The sequence below is a fragment of the Aulonocara sp. 'chitande type north' Nkhata Bay genome, linkage group LG16, assembly GCF_057382095.1.
Source record: "Aulonocara sp. 'chitande type north' Nkhata Bay isolate Kocher_YH1m ecotype deep benthic linkage group LG16, A_spYH_male_GT1.1, whole genome shotgun sequence".
NCBI classification, from domain to species: Eukaryota; Metazoa; Chordata; class Actinopteri; order Cichliformes; family Cichlidae; genus Aulonocara; species Aulonocara sp. 'chitande type north' Nkhata Bay.
This window is the reverse complement of record NC_141359.1, coordinates 35859303-35878157: the sequence shown is the minus strand read 5'-3', so window position 1 is coordinate 35878157 and position 18855 is coordinate 35859303. Positions and strand designations below refer to the sequence as shown.

The window sequence follows — 18855 nt, the reverse complement described above, 5'->3', positions numbered from 1 at the left end:
AAGGTTACCGAAGAGAAAACAGATGATGGTTCCAATGCCGGAGAGATTGTCGAACGGAAGAGCCATAGAAGTTCCGTAGTGTGAAGGTATTTCGGCTATTTCAAGTCTGACAAAAACAGAGTAGCGTGCACTGTAAATTGTGCCAAAAGCAAGTCTGGAAATACAATAAACTGGTGCATGCGCTACGTACACACGTACCCGGGTATTTTTGAAAACGCAGATTTTTCTATGCGTTTGCACCTTTCGTCCACACGTAAACGGCGTTTTTGGTCACTGAAAACGAAGATTTTTGAAAACTCCGTTTTTGCATTTACGTGTGGACCAGAAAAACTGAGAAAACGCAGCATCAAAGGTGTGCGCATTTTTTGACGTCACACTGTGCGCCACGTTATTGTTTCGGTGAAATGAATTTCTACAATACTGTTACTGTTAATTCTACTCTCTGCAGTGTTTAAATGCTTACATATACACACAGCTGCTGTCCGTCCACACATACGACTCGGTTCTGCTTCTATGCCCCAGCTTTGTTTACTTTTTCCCACCGAGGCTTCTAGACTTCTGATTGGCCAACATTTTGGCACAGTTAGGAATCTAGCGCCACCTGCTGCTTTGGCATGTTCATAGCAGCGTTTTCCTTCATTTCTGCCTTTATGTGTGGACGGGATTATTTTTTAAAACGAAAACGGAAAATCTCCGTTTTCAAAAATACCCGTGTACGTGTGGACGTAGCCTCAGTCTCTGACTGACTATTTTTTTTTTTTTTTTTTTTTTACTATTTAATTTGTAAAAATGTGTGTACACACACACACACACACACACACACACACACACACACACACACACACACGTAGGAAAATATTTAGTATACACATCCAGAAATGCATACACTATTATATATTGTACATATATTTATTAGTTTCAGGTTGGCCATTCTTGTATTTTGCTCGTTTGTGTTGTTGTGTTTGCACATCTCTGTTGCTTGTGGGGCTCGCACACAAGAATTTCACTCGCATGTGCTGTGCCAGTGTGCCTGCACATGTGATGTGACAATAAAAGTGATTTGATTTGATTTGATTTGATTTGACTGGAAGCGCTAATTCGTCATTCGGCTTTTGTCAGACTAAAGTAACTGTTAAAACTGTTTGAAAAGCTAAGCTATACAACAAGGAGAGATTGAGAATTTCCTTTTAGTTCTCAGTTTATTTGATATTGACAAAAGTTAGTCAGTTTTGTCTGTTCTTCTGTAAAACAAACTAAGATTTATTTTTAGAATTAATATTTTGTTTCTAAGTGGAATTGACAATTTAGTCTGTTTCGTTTGTTCTATTTTGAAACTTAAACGCTTTAGCGGCTGCCTTTTGTGTAGTTTGCAATATTTGCCTTTATTTATCTGAAAAAGTCTCATGTTCCTTAAGTACATCTACCCTGTTGAACTTATTATGGGAAATAAATATTTAAATAAAAACAAGCTGCTGATTATTTCACATTTTACTTGTGAGCAACGGCACATTTAAATCTTACAAATATAGTTATTTGGCTGATATCGTGATAGATATCGTTATCGCCTGAAATGAAAAAAACATATCGTGATATGAAAAAAATCTTATATCGCCCAGCTCTACTTCTATGGATGGTTTACGGTCCATCACAGATGAGAGGGGTAAATTCTTATAGCTGGATGCTGTACTGAGGGATTCTGTGAGACCTCGTCCACTTCTCTGAGTCATTACAATGAACATCTTCTCCGATGTTTGTGCTCTCCGTGCCTTTTAGAATTAGAAGTAATGAGTTGATATGTCTCCGCCACAGAAAGTAGAGCTGCTGTCAGCTGTCAGGGTTAAAGCCCGTATCAAACTACGCTAACGGTTTCTGCATAAACACAGCTTTTACTTTATCTCCATCACGTGACACAAACCACCAAGGACGAGTGCAGCTGAAGACTTTCCTTCATGCTTAAACTTGTCGAACAGGTGCTCCAATAAAAGGACCCTTGTTGGCTTTACATCAGTTTTGCATCACGATTACAGTAACAAGCGCCGATGCCGTGAACGCCAGGAAAACATCTGAGTTCACCATCTCTGTATCAGCCCCGTCTCGCAGCTGCTCGCTGTGTGTAAGAACAGTTCGAGCTTCATGTTAGACTGGCCTGTAGCATCTTCATGTTTACAGGAAAAAACCCATAAAAACAGAGCTGGCTCATGAAAACAGGAAGAACAAGTATATTTTAGCATTTCTGATGTACTGTATAGGTGCAGTCCTTACTGGGTTAACTGGGACATCGTCACTGACTTGAAAGCCCCAGCAACTCACCAAATAACTGTCCTGACATACTTCTTATTGGCCCCACGAAACCCAGCTTATCTTATGGTTTATTGTTATCATATTGGTGCCGGCTGAAATGGCTTTGGTTGGTCAGAACACTTTTTCTATGAGGATAATGAAGCCAACAGTGTTGTGCCTGAAAGTGCTGATATACCCGCGGGCAGCAGCATGCTCTCAACAGTCAGGCAGACAGAAACAGCCCTCTGATGTCACATGAGTAAAGGAGATGTGCTTCTTGTTTATATGTTTCTGCAGTGAAATGATGGATGGGTGAAAGAACAGGCCGGAGAATGCGACGTTGCAGCCGTGCAGCCTTCGCACTATTACTGTTTGTGTTCCCAGGATGGATGAACAATGCGCTTCCAGGTCAGTCTCTAACTTGCCCTCTCATTACCGAAGGTCATCCTGTTGGAAACACAGCTCTGACCTGTCATGGCAAAGGTTACTCTCGGAAAATGGGGACTGGGGGAAAAATGGGGGGAGGGTAAAAGTGAAGGCAGGAGAAGGGAAGCGGAGAAAGAATTTGCTCACCTTGACTTCTTGGGAGCGGTTCATCCAAGTTTTATCTGGATTTATTTGGCATTTCTTGAGGCCAACAACAACAATGTGATTTCAATTCTCCCAAAAAGCCCCTTTTAAGATCTTCTTCTGTTACAGCCCCCCCCGTATCAAGGCTTCTCAGTGCTCGGCATTTGGCACAGGCTGGGGGTGAATGCCTATAGATGGCATTGCTCTTAGATCCCAGCGAGCTCATTAGCTCTGACCCGCTGTTGTGCTCACTCAAACCAGACCGACGACGTGATCGGGGGGAAATTCAAGGGGGGGGGGGGGGGGGGGCATTGGAGCCTAAAAACACTTCCTGTAGTTAAACCTGGAAGCAAAACAGAGCAGCTCCACAGATGATGTTGAGAAAACAAGTGATACCAAAGAGTGCTGAGATGCTGTCAGTGCAATGTAATCGAGACTTACGATTATGTACAGGAGACATGAACACGGTGGGGCGGGCTGTTTGCTGGAGGGTTTCAACATCTGGATCTTGTATTACACGCCTCTGCAGTTTTGTTTTTTTGACAGCCTTCCTCTCAGCTAAGCAACGACCCTGCTCCCCGTCCATCCACAGGGCTCATCCTCTAATTTTTATCCTTCTCCTTCAGGCCCATGTGAAAAATCCCAATTATCAGAAACATGAGAAGTACAAACGGTTGGACGTGAACTTGGAATATGCTTTAAAAAGAAGGGGAAAAAGCCGCCCTTAACAAGGGCCTTGCCGAAATGTGATTGAATGCGTCAGCAGGTCGTAAAAGGCCCCCTCAAGATCGATGTAATTATGAAAGCTTTATGTGGAGGACTTTCCGGACACGGGAATGACCAGCAACAGGATGAGGAGGAGGGTGCTGCCAGCATTATGTTCCACCAACAGAGCCCCAGTAAGTGAAGAACAAGCAGCTGCCTACCATCAGCAGCTGGAATAGAAGGGGAGGGGGAGGAAAGACGGCATGAAGAAAAGAGGCTTGTAACACCTGCAGCAGGGTGCCACCAAATTTCCCTAGGTTTGTCCGGCCTCTCCGCGATGCACTCTATAAATCCCTGTGATTAGCTACTGTAGCCGGGCTAAGGGCCACTTAAATCAACCCCACAGGGGAAGTTGTAGTGACCTCCCACCTTTGTGATTTAGGCCTAAGTGATTATTAGAAAAACAAAGCCAGCACTGATTCTGTAACCGGAGAGGATGGGAGGAGGAAGGGTGTGATGGAGGTGTATGGGAAGAAGAAGTGCGCGTGATAGTGCGCTACAATAATAAGCAATTATTTGACAGATTCAGGAGAATCGGGAGAAATAACTGCTTGTTATTAAGCTATTAAGCAATGCTGAACCTACAGTCGATTATGCTCCAGCTTTCTGGGAAGGCCAAACAGCAAAACACGACACAGATGTGAATACAGGAGCTAAGCCAGCCAGTTTATGTAGGTAGTGTGGAAAGTGATATAGTTTGTGGAGTCCAAATACTAAATCAGCACATTATCAAGTTTTAAATTGGGTGTAAATCACACTCAACACGTTGGTGTCACAGAATTCCACAACATTAACCTGAAGCGGTTAACAAACGAGAACGTGCTCGACCCAAACGGCATCGAGTCCAGAAATCACAGTTAGGCCACCGAGTGAAGCAGCAAGTCTGCAGAGGTCTGTAAACCTGCTGGGATGGCACAGCTCAGGCAGGATCACTGCTGCTGACAGCTGACAGAGGCCAGACACAAGTGCACCCAAATGGGACAGAGAGTAAACTGCATTTCTGCACAGTAAAAACAAAACAACATGACCAACAGACGCCTGTGAAGAATATTTTGCAATAATTCCTAGATCTGGTGATACCGGTGTAATGTTGGGCAACGATAAGAAAATGAAATATGGCGATAGAATATGGGTAAAATGCGCATGCACAGTGCCTTTGTTTTTGTGCGCACATGGCATTTTTCGGAGAACGAGAAGAGCGAAAGCAGATCGTTGAATGAAACAGATGAACCTGAACTGGTTTGTAAAAATGCTGCAGCTTCACTGGTGTGGAACTGGTTTAGCTTTCGTCCGTCAGATACACAACAAAGCACTATTTTTGGTAGCGCATGCTAGCGGGCCGTCGTTATTACCGTGTTGTTTGGAAAATACGGCGCACTTAAAATCAATCCTTTGATTTTCCTGAAAGTCGACAGAGCCCCTTATAATCCCGTGCGCCTTATGTATGAACTCTGGTTGTGTTTACTGACCTCGAAACAATTTTATGTGCACGGCGCTCGAAAATCTGTCAAATGTTTCAGTACGACTTTGCTAAGCTACGAAGCCGCACCGCTTGATGGATTGTCGGAGCATTACGGCTAATGTAGGCGGAGCCTCGCGGAGTGATACGTACTGTGCTTCAACATAATGTTACCGTATTGTGTGTGTATGACCTCTTTTTAAGTTTTGTGGATGTTATACATGGTTATGCTGAGGACATGTCGGCCAGTTTCCACTGGAAATGCCTTTTGGTTAAACTGTCAGCGAGGAATTTGCATTTGCACTGTTACATTTTATATAACTTTAATGCAAAAAACAGCTGCTTGTTTAAGTGAAAATACATTGTTGGGTTTTTTTCCACGAATAAAGTTGAGGAGTTGTAAAGTATTTTGTCTCGTGTCAATTATATCGTCAGTTATATCGTTATCGCAAATTTTCGAATGTATATCGTGATAAATATTTTTGGTCATATCGCCCTGCTCTAGTCCAGACGCTTTTCTTTGCAAGCTCCTTTGACTACGATGACCTGGATGACTGAGAACCTTCACAGACATAACAGAGTTCTTGCTGATCGGAGCTGGCTTGGCCCTGACTTATCGAAGAATTAAGGAAGCGGAACTGGCTGTTCAAACCCCCACAAGGCTGCCCGCTGGGATTGAAACGATGGGACGAGGTATGAGTTTCTCAAAATGGGCTCATTGAGCGCAGCACAGAGAAGATCTTGGAGAACGCACGGCTGCCATGAATACTCAGAATAAGACCTCTGAGTGCAAACTGTATCACATCTTGGAGCAGCTCACTGTGGTCGTGAGTTCTCAGAATCGGCTCTTTGAGCACAAGAATGACAACATCACGGAGCGCAAGTTTGATAACATCATGGAGAAGCTCACGGCTCTCCAACGGGAGATTGAGAGACCAGTGTTGGACTGTTAGAACAGCTTTGAAATTTATATGAGCTGTTCGCACTAAAGTAAAAAGCACCATCACTTCATGCGGATACCCTTTCGGTGCCAGCTGCGGTCGCAAGGCTGGAGCCGAACAAAAACTCCCTGATAACGATGGGCTAGTCTGTTCCTTCCAATTCCATGCAAGGCCACCTAGGTTGGCTGGAAGACTGTTTACTTAGCCTAGCAGGGCGAAGGACATTGTCTCAGCTGAACTCTGGACACGCACACACATACATATACACTGATATGCACACACGCATCACCCCTCCCTTTCCGAACGCCTTCGATGCTTGTTCCCTCCTGGGAACACGGCGGGTCTGAGCCCGTGCTGGAATGGTAGCGCTGGGCAGGATGGCTGCTGTGTTTGCTTCAGATTACTCCTCACCCCCCACCCAACCCTGTGGCTTGTCACGTGTTCCATAATGTTGTGCTGTGGACATTTATGTGCTTTTTTGTGCAGAGGAGTTTTTTTTGTTTCCTGTTCTCATGCTGTCCTCCCAGGAGCCCAGCATGAGTAGAGGTCTCTTTTTTCCTCTTGTACTTTCCCATTGTAGTGTATATTTCAGTGTTTTTCTGTAACGCTACCAATCTCCGACCTGTATCCCCATGTGATGTCTGTGTTGTGTGTGTAAGGTCGGGGGAGGGGTGGGGGTCCCATTTCACTGCAGGGCAACCTGCACGTGGTGAATAAAGCCTTGATTGATTGATGTGTTCACTGCTCAAGTGAGTTTTCAAAAAAACGTCAAAAAAAAATCATTTAGTCAGCCAAAAAAGTTAGACTCACCCGAGACGAGGCATGTTTCCTCGCATTCTTCCAAAGTCTCAAAATTGTTCTGGTTTCCCCCACAGCCTCCATATTCGAAGAGTTCACAGCGTCCGGAGTTGACATTGAAGAAGTATCTGTCCTTTATGGCCCTGCACGGCCCCGGCTCGTCCTTCAGGGCACATAACTCACTGAAGATGACGGGTTCAGCTGGCACTCCATGTGCTGTGGTGGGACAAGAACACAACTTTTAGTGCTCAGCTTCTTTTGGCATCCAGTAAAATGGATTTTTTTTTTTTTTGTGAGGAAAGAAATTAGGTCACAGCATCAAACTCTAACCTCAGGCTTTGAGATAAGGTAAAGTTGCATGGCAGTATAATTTTTAAAAGACTTTCGTGTAAACGGCTGACAGTCAGCTTTCAGCCGTTTACACTTTAGACACAAGAACAGCACGCCGTGTGACCTGACAAAATAATTAGAAATATGCAAATATTTAGTCAGAAAAGCTACTCACATATTTTATTTTTATGCAATAACTTAAAAGAAAACTTCTACTTTTGGCATACTTCTTTTTTGGACTTGCACTGAAAATAAGGAAGCACCAGCAACCAGCAAAACTCCCCTGCGACATAAAAGCAGATCAGATCCAGGTAGGTGGCAGCTGGAAGGAAAAGATTGAGTGAAGGCAGCACAAATTTCCCAGCATGCTGCACACAGCGATGGCTTGGACTGCAGCACATCAAATTATTTATTGCACAAACTGCGAGACCGGATCATTAGAGTGTTAAATAACCGGGCCTGTTGAGGTGAACTTTCTTGATCACTAGGCGGTTGAGGTCACAACTTTTAAGATCAGTGGACAATGGAGCTTTGCACAGACAGCGTTCTCTAATGTCATTAATATTTATAAAAGCTGGCTTTGTCAGATCCATGAAAAAAAAAGGTGACACGAAACCCTCTGAGCTCTACTAACCACCGTTGCGAATGTTAAATCACTGTCTCTGTGTGCTGCTGGGAAATAGCTTTCTATGTCCTCATCCCTGCTGTTTTTAGGTCAGGTCTCTGTTATGCTCGCCTGCAGCAGTGCAGTTACTTCAAAACCCACTGAGATCTCTTTGGTTTGTTGGATATCTGTCCAAAAGGGGTTTACAGAGCTTGAACCACAGCATTTAAAAATGTCTTTATGGATTCTGCGCATGCTAATGTAATAAATAAATCGATGTGTTGCAATCTCTCACTCAGTGTTTCCTACCTTCCCTGCTTTTTTCACGTACGAGCACAGAGAGGAGTGACTTTTGAAACCTGGGAGTGTGAATCAATACTCGCGCAATCCTGCACAATGAAAAAAATATAATAACACAAATGCACACGGACACAAAAATTGATTGCTTTTGCTATGGATCCCCATTAAGTGGTGGTGCTCAACTGTCTTCAACCAAGATGGCGCCGCGTATGGTTGCCCTGGTGCTTCAGTGCGTTACTTTTGTTTTGTTTTTGTACGCTGTGTTCACTGCATCATTCCATGATTGGCACTGACCACCACCTGCACTCATGTATATATCTTTCAACGTAGCACTCTTAATTCTTATTCTCATGTATATATCTCATGTATAGCTCATGCACATATCTTTCTACGTAGCACTTTTAATTCTTATCCCTACTTTTATTTTTTCATGTCTATTTAAGTGCTATTTATGACAGTATGTTTGCACTGAAGCACCGCAGCAATTTCCTAATGTTGTAAACCTGCTCAACATTTGGCAATAAACCCCTTTCTGATTCTGATTCTGATTCTTAAAGAATGCATGACAATTTCCACCTATGCTGCCTATTCTGCAGAGAAGGTCTGAGGTAAATATAGCCACGTTTGTCACTCTTTGTTATTTTCACTGTCACTCTCAGGACTTGTCCTAGATCTGATTAGCAAGTCACATTGTGAGGCAAAAATTCCAAGAATACTGGTTAAGTTCTGAGCTCTCTAGAGACATTTTCACACATGCAATGCAACCCAAAACTATTTCCTGCTGGAGCTGCATGTGAGCACTCAAAATTTCCAGTGCCTATGCCATTTTCACTTCTGCCTCTGCTTCTGGGGTAAAGTCCCAGTCTTCCTCCATTTACTCAGATGCTTAAGGCAACCACTGTATTAATGGCTTACTTAAAATAAGACAAAAGGAAATCCTAAGTAAAGTGAAGACAAGTGTTAAAACAACCAAAAATGCACAAGACAGATCAATTTGTTTTACAGCTTATCAAACTGAGGGCCATCTCCTGCGGGCTGCAGGCAAAGAGGCATGGTAGAAGCAGGATAGATCACCGGTCCATCACAGGAAGAACACAGTCAGACAACTACAAATTCACCAGATAACTTAACAAGCAAATGGGGGGGGGGGGGGGGGGGGGGAATCAGAGTGGAATTATAGAAAGGCCTCTCCTGGCTGGAGGGCTTAAACCAGGAACCTTCTTCCAGTAAAGTGACACTGTTAACTCCTGCATTACCGTACCAGCATACACAAGGAACAGAACTGAATTAACAAGATTTCAAGGCTATATAATGTATCTAGTAATATATATATTGATGTTTTAAAAATCACCCACTTTAGAGTTTTGCAGCTGGGATGAAAAAACAAGGTTTGTTTTCTGAAAGCTACAGAGTTTCATCAAAACAGGTCCTCTAATGGGACCTACCCTAACCCCTCTCCTATCAGCACAGCAGTCAACAAACAGTCACTCTGCCAGGAAAGGTAATGAGGGCAGCAGCTCATCCTTTCAGCCTGTCCTCCTCCTTTACCTGTCCAATTCTAGCTTGCAACCAGCCATTGGGGATACCAATCAGATATTCCCAATCTCCTTCTTTCCAGCCGACCTGTGTTACTACTAATGCATGTGGTGAGGCCAGCAGAGTTTCCCTGAAGAGTCTTGTGGTATTTTTGTTCATGCTCCTCTTGCCGAGGCTGATAAGCAGTAGCAGACAGGGAGGAATTTCACATTGACATAGGTGAAGTGAGTCTGTCTGGTACCCCACACAGCCTATGTGGACGCACCTTAGTGCTGAAACACACTGAACAAACTTTAAAGAGAAAGATGGCAAGTCACAATTGTTTGCTCTCTTCTTTGAGATCGAATGCCTCGGGCTACCATGGTTACAGCACAAAAAATTCTTTAAAAATAAAAGTGCAGACATGGTGCAGACTGGGCTTTGTGTTACACAGTGTCTTGCAAATAGGAATGGTCAATAAGCCAGAATTTGACTTTCCAAGGAGACGGAAAGGAAACAGGTTCCTCCTATTGATTTCTGCTCCTCCTGTCTAAGCCAGACCAAAGCAATAAGGACTCTTTTCTTCTATCACTCATGTTCATTATTCAGACAGAAGCATTGGGAGGCAGTGTAAAAGAAACACAACTGAAGACATTTTCTCTGCAGGGAAACCAAAAAATTCCAGCCACTTCCATGTGGTGACTCAAAACTTCCTTTAAAGAATTTGTTTGGATTCAGGAGACAGACACCTTCTGTTTTTAATTTCAGGCTTAAAGCTTTCCTTTTTGATAAAGCAAATAGTTACGGCTTCAGGTGACCCTGAACCTTCAAGTAATTACACTGTCCTAGGCTGCTGGGGACTTCCCATGATGAGTGTTTCTTCCTCACGTGCCTCATTTCCCTTTCTATGTGTTCATACACCATTTTCTATTTATTCATCAGTAATTATTTATCTCTGGCTCTCTTCCACAGCATGTCTTTTTTCTATCTCCCTCCCCTCACCCTAAACTGATCGCAGCAGATGGCCACCCCTCCCTGAGCCTTCCTTCCCACTGTTGACAAGTGCTTGCTCAGAGTGGGTCATCTGATTGTTGGGGTTTTCTCTCTATTATTGCAGCATCTTTACCTTATACCTTGAGGTGACTGTTATAAATAAATCTAATAATTAAACCTTACATGAGATGCCAGCCAACAGCGGTTCCTTTGATTTGAAGCCTGACCCCTGCCCAATCCTGCATTTTCATTTAATGTTTTGGTTTTGTTTTTGTTTTGTTTTTTTTGTTTTTTTTTTTTGTTTTGTTTTTTTAATTGGAAAAAATGACCAGACCTGCAACGATCAGATTTTTTTCTTGATAGGTTCAGAATAAAGTTAGAATAAAGATCATTTCCAAAGCATTCCTTTTATGGATGCAGATAATGAGTCATGTCAGGTATTCCCAGTAGCTTTTCCTCTGAACAATGGTAGGCTAGCATAAATGAAATTTGCCACTGCCTCCAGTATTTTACAATTAAGAAGTCCTCCTTTATTTTTTTATGCACCCTTTTAATGGAAAACCCATCAGTGCAATCAAGTACAATCAGGAGCGCCGCAAAGAAGAAAAGGCTGAAATTAATTACATAGATGGCATTAAAGAAAGAAATGCTGAGAGTTTTTGAGTGGTTGGCGTGACATGAGCAATCTTCTAGTCACCCTCATTCCAGCTCAGGTTTTCTTGAGCAGCATCATAGAACTGCAGCTAAATGCCAAAGAGATTCAACATTAAATAATTCTGAATGAACAGCAATAATATTGTTTTTATTTTTGTCAATCCCAAGCTGTTTTTCTTGGTGGAAAATTATATATTATGATCAAAAAATTTATAAATGTATGTAAAAAGCTATAAGCTGTATTTTACATGATGCAATTTGCAAACTAAAATTAAATCTTTAAAGTATGCCGGGGTAAAATTCAATAAAAAAAACACACACTTTCACACACACACACACACACACACACACACCCCTGAGCAATCTACAAATCCATCCAAAGCTCTGGATCTGTCATCAGGAATCCTCTACAGAGTTGAACAGAGGGTAAGTAAATATTGTTCACAAAAGGCATCAGAAAAATCCTTGGACCTATTAGCATGCTTCTTGAAATATGAAATATGGAGCGTAATGAATCAGGAAGCAGATTTCAGGCACGTCAGATTTCTATTGATGGCTACTCTTCTGAATACTGCTGACAAGTTCAGCTTGGCCAAGATTTGTACGTACACATATGGACGGATAAAGATCTGAGTTGCTCAACATGTGCGCTGTGCTGAGCACCTCTGTAATTCCCTGGGCAGGTTGAGTCTGATTGAAACTCAGTCCCAGCTTGTTCGGTGTAACAGAAGATTATCCCGTGTCTTCATTTCTAGGGCCCTTTGCAAAGAGGATTGAATTACCACAAAGCAGCAAACAAAAACAGGCAACCCATGAAAGAGTCGAAGAGAAAATACGAAAGAGCACGCACCATCATCAGGATGACAGTTAAACATGATGTGCTAAAAGACAAGCTTGGGAAAGTGAGACAAATAAAGATGGAAAACAAAGATAAAGAGCAGAGTAATGCCACAGTTTTGACAGCTCCCAGTGCATTTGTCATCTATAGCATCAACTGTATGAATGTTCGCTGCAGGAAGGGAAATAGTCTGGTTTTAACATTTCCCCATGCGTTGAGATTTGAAAAGAAACAGCAGAAAGAGAACATTTACTCACTAAGCTGAATAAATGACCACAGTATCAACACAATATGAAATGCCTCCAGTGCACTGAAAACAACACTTATCAGGCACATATACTAAACAACACAATGTCTGATTTTATTAGTGCCAAGCTAAGTAGCACTGACATCATGGCGCGTGCTGATAAAGAGTCCGCCTTCTACTGGCTGAAGAGGCTTTCATATTCCTATGTAGCCAACATCGTGCTCAGTCTATATGTTTTAAGTTCTTTATCTTATTTCACGCACGAGTGCAAGACGTCTGCACTAATCCACGCTCAGCTATTTGACAACTGTGTGCACACAGTTCAGGTATTCATAGAGTACTCCATGTGTTTACTTACTTATGCACTCAAAACAGTACATCAAACTGTGGAAGTAATGATTTAGGAAACATCCCTGACAGTCTTCATAGAAAGCCTGACAAACTACAGATTCACTCATGTCTCTGTTCACTGCCCGAGGACCCAATCTGCAATCAGTGACATGATCCACGAGTTTAAAGGAGGGTTTTTTTTTTATGTCCATTCCTTTAAGGCTTGATGAGATAAAATAATCATTACTTAGTTGGTGAGTTTATTTAAGACAGGAAAAAAATGGTGAACATTGCTTGAAAAAGCTGCTTATGGAAAATTCATTTCTTTACTAACTCGTCTCAGTAAATATTTAACAAGTGCAAATTCCAATAAATAAAACTGATATTGGATTGCAACACTTGGGTCAATATGCTTAAACATTTATGAAGAAATCAAAAGGATGCATCAGCGTGCCAGTGTAGATAGGCCCGAGACTTAAGAAATGCTGTGTGTTTATCAGAGCCCTGCCCTGAGGCCAGTGGACAAAGGGCTGAGGGCGAGTCAGTGAGTCACAGTGTGTCCCAAGATTTTACAGCTGACCTCAGAGCAAATAAGGCCACCTTCACTGCGTATGCATTTCTGCCTCTGTGTGTGCGCACGTACATACACACTTCCAAACATGCATTTGTTTTGTAACTTGGTTTCAGGAGAGTTTCGTTCTCTTTTTAGAGCACAGAAGGATACATCTCTGCTCCCTGAATGCTTTGGCATCAACACACGAGGTCTTTAACAGTCTTTGTCAGCTCTGGCAAAAAGGGACAAATCAGGGAAGGACATCTAGTTGACACACACCCGCATTGCTTTTTTTGCAGACTCAAACTGGTGGATTTGGTGGTTCTGCAGATGATGTCATTTTGAATTACACTCTCACAAACAGGTTTGAACCATTGTTTTCGGTTAATCTATTAACAGAGCAGAGCTCACTTTAGCAAGTGTACACAATTAATGCTTAGTGTGGTTGAGGCTACAAACGGCAGGATACTGGGTGGGTCAGCAAAAAAAAAAAAAAAAAAGGAGGGTTGCACAGGAAAAATCATCCTGCACATCATTCCACATTCAGCTCATTAAAGCAACAGACCTGGGTCTTTGCCACAGAAAGATGACCTGATTCCTGCATCAATCGTGGAAGCAGGAGGAAGTTCCTCCAATGGCTCTTCATGCTGAGAGATCAAAGATGGCCTCAAGCACCTTTTAAAGTATTTTCGCCAGCAGATCAAAGGAATCCCCCTGAAACACTGACACGTTCATGCCTCCAGGGCAAATGTGTTGCCATTTCTACAAACAATAAAAGCTTTGAAAGTTCAGGTTGTGTGGTCGGGAAACAAACCGGGGGCTACCCTGAAGCCAGAGTGAGTAGTGAACCAGTTCATGTTTGGGCAGCCATGGGTTGGGTCCCTGTATCGCTCAGTTCACAGAGAATAGACAAAACCCTGCCACAACTGGTGGCTTGACTGCTGCTGGAGATACCCAAGTTAAAACTTACAAAACCGCCAAACTTACACCAAAGTTATCATGCAGAGCTCTGTTTATCTCGGTGTATAGTATGTTTTATCTGGTGTTGCTAAAAAAGATTGCAACAGAGCTTTGCTTTAGGCTGCAAGAAAACCTGCTTAATTATCCAAAAGGCTTGTGGGATCCATGCATTTTTAATCAGAACCTCTGTAATGGCGTGGCAGGTGGGGAGGGAGGAGAGATGAAATGAGCAAGATAATTGTTGCTCCACAACTCGATAGCTTTTGTGGACTCATTTGTCCATGCCAAGCCAGATTTAACACTTATCTCCACTTACCTTGTTTTTTTGTTGTTTTTTTTAACCCAGGGCCACTTTTTCTTTGTTAGCTTGTTCTTCTCTTTCTCTGAGAGCCTGGTGAGATAAACCCAAAAACTTTGTCTGCCTTTTCTTTATGATTTTAACTCTTTTTCATATATCTTGCAAACCTGAAGAGACTTTTTCTCCTATTTCAGTTCAGTGGTGGAAATCACTCCACGTTGCAAAGGCATTATCTATTCCTGGCAATATCTAAGTTGAGCCTCTACCTGTTTCCCACTTGGTCTTGATAATAAAACAATAGTGGGAACCACAAATCCCTCTCGCTTCAGTGATTCTTCCAATTCCGTGCTGTGACATTTGCAAAGCCAAAACACTGCCGACCCCAAAAAAATCCCACTCAGTGCCAATTAGAGTCTGGTTCAGCCGGTCCTCAGCCAATCAACCGGACAAACCAGGTTTCCTGGATGCCACTTTAATAGGATGTGTATGATTAGCTGAACCGCAGGTTAGTGACAGTTATCTGCACACCTGTGTGTGCCACTGCAAGAAATTAAGTTTACATCGGTACGAGCAAAATTATAGTCTGGTCCCTTTAATTCGAGAGAAGACTGTGACTTCTCAGTCCAGAAGGAGCATATGGCAGACAATGATGCAGGCATAAGTTCGACATAAGTTGCAAAAGCCGCTGGGGGAGAAAATACAACAGCACCATCTGCCATAGTGAGGAAGTCCCAGCTACAAAAAGACTCACAATTATTCATCACGTCACTGGCAATGACAACCAAATCATTCTCAGAAATGGCAGCGTTGAGACCAGTAATGGAAAACTTTCATTACAAGGCACGCTGCTATAACACATTCGGATTGGATTAAAACTTGTAACTGCTGTCTTTAACCAATTAGAACTATATATCTGAATAAATCAGTTCATTTATTTATTTCAGGGTAACACAAAAAAAAAAAAAACAAAACAAAAAAAAAACACACCTGATTATCTCAGAGTGCGTACAATGAAAGCCAGGCATATTTTACAGGGTAGTGTCAGTGCATCAAGAGCCCCCAAATGCAGATGTCTTTGCTAATATCAAAGCTGAACCAGAGGCAACATCAGATGACTCTAACATAGGTTAAAGAGAAAAAGAGGTACAGAGGCTTCGCTACAGGATTTGTTGGTTCATAGCTATAAGCCCTGATCACGCTCACATCCATCATTCAAGAAGGTAAAAATTTCATAAATGTCATATTTGGTACAAGTGAAATATTTACATTTTTTAATATGAGGATTTATTGTTCTAAAGAAAGATAAAAACAGCTCATAATTTAGACAGGACAACCCATAGCTGCTGAAGGTATAAATGACTGAAGAAAAACAATGCTGGCCTGCACATCACAATCATGACGCAGGTTCACAGTTTGCTATACTGGCTGTTTTAAGTAACTTAGCTAAAAGTTTTTGTTTTGTTTTTTTCCAGATGCATCAATATTCCAGGTACAATGAAGCACTGAAAAGAACCTGAAGGATTCTAAGGACTACGGTCATTAATGTTTTTGGCTTTGATGTGGTTGTGATGGTGCAGCTGAATCAATGGGTCAGAGAGAAAGTGGCTCATTCCCCATCTGTGCAAATGCCATCCTCAACCGATTGTACAGTAGATACACTCATTAGATTAGGAGATCAATACAGCAGCCTTTTTCTACAGTGCAGGTTATAATTCAGACAAACAGATGAGAGAAAAGGAAGTCCTTCTTCTATTGCCGATTGGAGAGCCAAAGTGAGACTAAAAGTTAAGTTTGAAAGCATGCTCTCATATGAAGGATTATGCCTGCTGCTCCTGCACTGACACCTGAGGGTAACGCAGCCGAATGGCACTGAAAGTTCACTTTTGTTTTATTTCCACTTTGTTCACATCAGCAGCAACCATTTCAATCCACGGTTTCATGGTCACCGCCATTATGTTATCAACTGAAAAGATTAGCAAGATGGATGGCAGCATGGGCAGACCAGTTTTATAGAAAATAAAATATAACCAGTACAAAGAGACATTTTAAGCTTGAAAAATGAGATCATTTACTAATTTATTTTTTAATCTCTTCACAGCCAGCTGGTCTCCATTGACCTGTATGTTTAGGTTCACATCTATCCAAACTGTCCCCTTTGTGAAACACTATTATTCCATTACATCAGCGGTCCCCAACCTTTTTTGCGCCACGGACCGGTTTATTCCCGACAAGATTTTCACGGACCGGCCTTTAAGGTGTTGCGGAAAAATCCAACAAAATAAAACTAGTACCGGTACTGAAAAAAAAGAAGATTTATTCATAACACACGGGAAAAGACCCAGGAAAACAGAGTTAACGATAAAAACGATAACAAAATAACGCTGAAAACCAATAAAAACCCTGAAAACCACACATTTCACACCTGAGCCTCAACTCTCGCGGCCCGGTACCAAACGACTCATTGACCGGTACCGGTCCGAGGCCCGGGGGTTGGGGACTGCTGCATTACATGATTTGGGTTTGGTTAAGTCTCTCTAACAGTAATCAAAATTAACACATGCTTGGTTAGCAGGTGGCTGAAATGCAACCTGAACCCAACTTTGCACCTAAGTGGTTTGGTCATGACCTGGAGGTTAACAAATGACATGATGTCTTTTTAAAGCTCCACAGAAAAAACTGTGACAGAATTTCTTTTTTTATTCAAATATGTTGAATACAGCGAACTGAGTGCATAAGGTTAGGATAACTGGTTATTCTATAATTACAATGAGTGTGAATGTGAGCAATGGTTGCATGTCTCCGTGTTCGCCCTGTGACAGGCTGATGACCTGTCCAGGGTGTAACTAGCCTCTCACCCTGTGACAGTTAGGCTCCAATGAATCAGCTTTATGACTTTCAAGGGCAACACAATACAAACATTACAGCGAATTCAATTTAACTTCAGTTTCTATGTGAACACACCTTGAGATTATACAGCATTGCAAGCTACTTAGCACGGTACTGTTTTGCATGGAAGTCTGTTTACGCCACTAAGGAAAAAAGCAAAAAAACAAACAAAAAAAAAACACCACAATCCATAACTCATTATCTTTCTCGAAATTTCGACCTATTAACTCAAAATTTTGAGAAAAGTAACTTGAAATTTCAAGTTAGCTCTGCTAATCAGTAATCTACGCTAATGACGTCATTTTCTTGTTACCCGGAAGGATATGGCGCAGAGGAATGCGCACTCAAAACCGGGTTGGCAACAATTTGGCGCTTTTGAAAGTACATTTGCTGATAGTAACGCCACGATAGTAACGATTCAGCTAATAACACAAGGATTTCGTCATTTGTGAAGCCATGCTGAAAATACTCAGCAATTTGTGCATTCATGACTGGCTGTAATACTGGTTAGCTGTAGCAATTGTAGCGGAGGGTAACTTCTACTTCTGGGTAACAAGGAAATGATGTCATTCACATAGATAACTGATTGGCAGCACTAACTCGAAATTTCGAGTTATGGATAATTGTTTTTTTTTCTTTTGGTGGTGGAAATGGACTTTCATAGTTGTCACCATAGTTAACGTATAAAGTATTTTTTTTCCTATTCAAGTATTATTATCTCTAAACATCATTACAGCTGCAAGAATTCGCCATAAATATGATGCAAGACATGAAAAAGTCCACCAAAGACACAAATTGAATGAAAATGTAGCTCACTGAACATTTTCTGGTGCTGTTTTGCCTCGAACCCCTGCGCAGTGCCAGTGATGCTAGTCGCTTTTACATGTTTAATCTGTGGCTATGATGCTTTGTCAGCTGTGACTGTTCAATGATTTCTAAACCTAGTGGAGTTTTCATCAGTTGAAATGACTATTTATGTATTTGCATCATTGTTAAACCACAATAATTCAGTTTTGTTTGCAAATAATTTACTCACAAAATCAACTAGAAAATCAAAACTCAAAACAATGGTGAGACTGCAGGTGGAAAAATAAATAAATAATGCAATCGTGGGAACAACCAAGACGACAATGAAATGTTTCAGTCCGGAGCGCCCAGCAGGCTGACCCGGTCATGGCTTTGCCATGACTAAAACCGAATAACAAAACCACAAACAAGAGAAATAAACAATGTTTTGTTCCTCAAAATTGAGCAGTACCAATCTGTTCACATTACAGTGCATGGAAAAGAAAGAAGCTGTAGGGAATAAGTCAGAGGTGTTACAAATACAAAGGAAAAACTGATTGTGTCTGACTTTGCACTATGCGTAAAATGGAAAACTCATTTTTTAGAGAAATGGCAGACAGAAAGACACAGTGGGAGGCTTAAGAAACAGTGTGTTCAGATACAACTTGATAATTTATTATTTGTTATATTTCAATATGCTCAGAAGCCCAGAAATACCAATATCCTGCTGTTCATCTGAGCACATATT

General features: G+C 41.8%; 1 protein-coding gene across 1 annotated transcript in view; it reads right to left on the bottom strand.

Annotated features, from left to right (window-relative positions):
* The window catches only part of tfpia (tissue factor pathway inhibitor a), a 53114-nt gene that overhangs the window by 24378 nt on the left and 9881 nt on the right, over positions 1-18855 (bottom strand). Inside the window, exon 2 of the mRNA XM_086266672.1 lies at positions 6826-7029. Coding sequence (XP_086122798.1) covers positions 6826-7029 — 204 coding nt within the window. The remainder of the gene's footprint in view (positions 1-6825; positions 7030-18855) is intronic.